Source organism: Kryptolebias marmoratus, linkage group LG13, assembly GCF_001649575.2.
Source record: "Kryptolebias marmoratus isolate JLee-2015 linkage group LG13, ASM164957v2, whole genome shotgun sequence".
NCBI lineage: Eukaryota > Metazoa > Chordata > Actinopteri > Cyprinodontiformes > Rivulidae > Kryptolebias > Kryptolebias marmoratus.
In genome coordinates, this window is record NC_051442.1 from 369,094 (window position 1) to 373,823 (window position 4,730).

General features: G+C 48.5%; 1 protein-coding gene across 1 annotated transcript in view; it reads right to left on the reverse strand.

The window, feature by feature from the left end:
• Positions 1-6: 6 nt before the first annotated feature.
• pwwp2a (PWWP domain containing 2A) overlaps positions 7-4,730 on the reverse strand; it is a 6,733-nt gene continuing 2,009 nt past the window's right edge. The window contains exon 2 of the mRNA XM_017440960.3: positions 7-2,650. Within this exon, the coding sequence (XP_017296449.1) occupies positions 925-2,650 (1,726 nt within the window). The 3' untranslated portion in view covers positions 7-924. The remainder of the gene's footprint in view (positions 2,651-4,730) is intronic.

Sequence of the window (4,730 nt, forward strand, 5' to 3'; positions counted from 1 at the left end):
CAAAACATCTGAACGAGTGACACATCTGTCCGCGCAAAACATCTGAACGAGTGACATCTGTCCGCACAAAACATCTGAACGAGTGACACATCTGTCTGCGCAAAACATCTGAACGAGTGACACATCTGTCCGCGCAAAACATCTCTGAATGAGTGATCTTGATATTAGATTATAGATCAGTGATCAGACATTATTGATAAGCCCAAACACCTGGGACAGGTATGACTTGACTCTTGACCATGTTTGGGACCCCAGCCTCAGTCTGGACAACACTTTGTTTCACAGTTTTTCTTTCTGAAAATTAAAAAAACAAACAAATGTTTTCAGTCAGAATGTTTGTTAACAGAACCCAACAGGAAATGATGTCAATACATCAGCATTTCATGCTACCATCGCCAGACAGACGCCGCGTTAAAACCTGCACTGCATCATCAAAACAAAAACAAACTCAAGATAAAACGTTTGGGCCAATTTGATCATAATCACCAAAATTCAACAGATTGATCAAAACCCTCTAACAACAGTGCAAAACCCTTATGCAATTAGTGTTTATTACAGGTGTGATGTCATGATGTCAGCGCCGTCAGCCAATCATCAGGCAGACTGTCTTACATAGGTAAATTTATGTTTTCCATGATAAACCTGTAACTGATGACATCACATCATCAGTCTCAATTAATGACATAATTTTACGAAGCGAGATACTGGCGAGCTGAAATGCTGTCACTGACACCAGACAGGTGGAGGAAAAAAGCTCCGCCCTCTGCCATCTAAACACTGACAGTTAGCCCTAAGGCTTCTCCCCTTCCTTTGCAAAGAGAAAACTGTTTTTATAAGTCTGGGGCTTAGCTCCTCCCAGCTCCTGTAAGGGGTGGGTAATGTTTAAAAAGGGCGGGGCCAAGGCGATGTTGCCAACAACTGCTGCTACGTTTCAAACTGTGTGAGCAGAGCGCGAACTTCAGGAGTTAGCTGTTTGGCAGCGCTGGCAGCCTCAGCGATGGCGCGGCGGTACGGGCCCTTCCTCTTCTTATCAAACCGCGACTGGAATGTCTCAAGAAACGGCGAGAGCTGTGGGAGCGGCAGGAAGGAGGTGGTGGGAGAGCCGAACCAGGAGACACGTGCCTCTTGCCGCACTGCTAGCCCCGTGTCGCCACGGCGTGCCACTGTAATGCCTAGCACACGCGCCGGCCACCACGGGAAGCCGTAGATCTTGGCCCAAACGATATCGCCAACGCACACTGTGCGGCCGTCTGGCAGCAGACACTTCGACACCGACTTGGAGAAGACGGAGGAAGAAGATGATGACGAGGACGAGGAGGAAGTGGATGACTTCCGACGCCGCTTTATGTCACCTCCCTCCTCTTCGTCCTCGCCATCTGCTGTGAGTGGAGCGGGGGAGGAAGAGGCAGGGCAGTGAGGAGGTAAGGAGGTAGAGGGGGAGGGGGGCGGTACAGGGGCGGGGCCAGAGGAGTAGGAGTGCGGATCTCCAGAAGGAGCGAGGTCAAAGGTCTCTGTGGAGCTGCACTCAGAGTGGGAGGAGTCTAAGGATGAAAAAGAGGAAGGGGGAAGAGGAGGCTCCACCTCTTGCCAATCATCTCCCTGCCCCGCCCTTTCATTCTCAGGTGTTTCTATGGCAACACTGGCTGAAGAGGGGGGAGGAGCTGTACCTGAGGATGGGGGAGTGTGAGATAGACTTGTGGCAGGTTTAGGGGGTGATGCAGAAGCGGATTGTGGAACTGGTTCGTCAGTACGGTACCTTTGGGGTTTGAGGCGCATTCTGGGTGGCAGTGGCACGTGGGTGCTGACGGCGGTGCTGCTCAGGTGCTGCAGGCGGCGGGTGAAGTGGACCTTCTGGTTGTGGTTTTGCAGTGCAGCAGCCCGGGTCACAGCCTTGCTGCGGTCCTGGTTCTTGTTTTTGTCTTGATTTGTTGCCAGGTGGTGCGGAACCAGCTTCTGCAGAACCTGCCGGGCCTTGGAACGTTCAGCAGTAGAACTCTTGGCCAGAACTTTCTTGGAGTTTAGTTTCAGGTGATCGTGGCTGGAGGAGGCTGTTGAAGATGAGGTCACGCCCCTCAGGACACGGCGGGTTGATGATGAAGACACATGTATCCCCGATGATGAGCGTCTTTCGGGGGCGGAGCGTCCTCCTCTGTCGTCGCCCCTCAGACGTTTCAGCTCAGTGGAAATTGGCACATCTGCTGCCCGCCGCCTCCGTGAAACCTCATTGCTCCTCAGCGCCACTGGACCTCGCCGTGCCTCCCTGTACCCACCAGACACCACAACACCTTTACACTTGTTGCAGAGGACCTGGCGTGGGCGGAGCTTGATTGCATTCATGATGGAAGTGGGCTCCTCACAGCGATAGCGCCGCTTCGGTCGTTTGATCTTGCGTGGAGGTGGCTGAGGTAAGGCCTGGTTGTAGGTGTCCCTGATAAACAAAGGAGGTGGGTATGGTGCCCCTTCTTGAAACAGCGGTGGTGGTTTTGAACTCCAGAGTTGGGGAGGGGGTGGGGACGGAGGAGTGGAGGCAACCTCTTCCTGTTTAGTCGAAGTCTCACTGTCAACAATCAATGGCAGCGGAGATGCTGGAGGCTGACTGCGGTCATCGCGTCTGGGAAACACGGTGATGGGGATCCCATAGGGTCCAAATCTGGACACAGAAACACATCAGTTTTACTACATTTGAATTTTTCCCATTACTGATTTATGAGGGTGAATTAACTTTTCTGTTTCCATCAGTGATTGAAGGTAAAGCAGCTACATCGTTAGCTCACAGCATTACCCTGATGACATGCTGAATAAGACAAATACCCTGTGGACTCCTCCATTGATGTTACGCAGGTTTTACCCTGATGAAACTTAATAGTCAGAAAGTCAGGACCACCTGTCCACTCCTTGTCCAGAATCTCATATGGATCCACACATAAACAAACTGAAACGTCACAGCTCAGCATGGTAAGGTGTCTAGGCTTTTAACGGTTTAGCCCCATCTTATTTAAGACCTTATGAAACATTCTTTATCTGAAACACTGAGGTCAACCAGATGCTTTTTTATAATCTAAGCTCTAAATCTAAGATCTCCAGTTCTAATGTAAAGAACCTTGGTGTTACTTTGGACCATGTCTTTTAACCCCACATTAAAAATGTTACCAGGTCTGCTTTCCTTCACCTGAACAATATCACTGAAATTAGAAACATCTTTTCTCTGCTCCATGCATTTATCACATGTAGGCTGGACTGTTGGAACTCTTTATTATCTGGGAGTCCAAAACCTCTTTAAAAGTCTTCAGTTGATCCAAACTGCTGCTGCCAGAGTTCTGATCAGAGATCAGATTTCTCCAGTTTCAGCTTCCTGTCAGATTCAGAGGAGAATTTAAAATCTTCCTCCTAACATCCAAAGCTCTCAGCAACCAAACTCCATCTGATATTAAAGATCCTATTAATCCATATTTTTTAACAGAGCTCTTCTCTCTCAGGCTGCAGGTTTCCTTGTGGTTCCTAGAGGTTCTAACAGGAGAACAGGAGGCGGAGCTTCCAGTTCTCAGGCTCCTCCCTGTGATTCTGACACCCTGTCTGCTTTAAGACTTTCCTTCTTGATAAATCCTATAGTTTGGGCTGGTTTGGGTTTCCTGAGGTTCCTTTAGTTCTGCTGTTGGAGGACAAACTGTCCACATGTCCTCTCCCTGCTGCTGTCTTTACTCGCTCTGATCTGCTGGTGTGACACTAAAACACAGCAGCTGAGCGGTTCTGACCAGAAGAGTCCTAACGATCACCTGTCATCATCAGGAACAGTTTGGTTTGCAGGTATTATGGACACTCAGGGCAAAAAAGGACAGGAAGTTGTTTCTTCCCAGAACCCGACTGCATTTGGTTTGTTATTAGAGGTCCGAGGAGGCACAGAGGTTCTACTGAAACTGTTCCGATTCTTCTTTTTCTTCAGAACAAAACCCAAACTGCTGAGAGTTTACAGGTTAGTGTAAAAATAACTGAGCTTTAAGGAGCCAAAAAAGAAAAACATTTTAACAGAACCTGGGCCGGACCTTAAGAAGTGACTTGAGGTATCACCTTAAAGCAGGGGTGGGCAACCCTGGTCCTCAGGGCCTCCATCCTGCAGGTTGTCCTTGTTCCTCTGCTCCAGCACACCTGATCTGAATCAATGGGTGATTAACAGGCTTCTGCAGAACATGAAGAGGTGATTTAACCCTGAACCAGGTGTGTTGGAGCAGAGAAACAAGGAAAACATGCAGGATGGAGACCATGAGGACCAGGGTTGGACACCCCTGCCTTAAAGGTAATAACGCAAAAGTGGGTGTGGCTTATTGTATGAATCAGTTAATATGTTGGTGTAGGTTCTCAGTCATCCAGGCCATGGCAAATCCAAAAAAGGTTAAAAACAAAAACAACTGGACTTTTATTCTGCAGATGAAGACGAGGAGCTTTCTCAGTTCAGAAACAGAGAGCGTGGAGCTGAGCTTTTAAAGCTGAGATGTGATGTAAGATGGATTCACCTGCAGATGGATCTCACTCTCCTAACAATAGAGGCTCATTAGGGTCATTGTTTGTCTGACTCACTGATGAGCCACTCTGGTCACATGAGTGCAGGTCCTGATTGGAGTGAAACTGACTGGGGATCAGGCCTAAAGCTCCATTATGTTTTTGAAAGCTGAAATCTGAGACCTCCTCCTCTGTTTAATGTTGGTTTCTCCTTTTTGACATAGATGGCTTCTTTT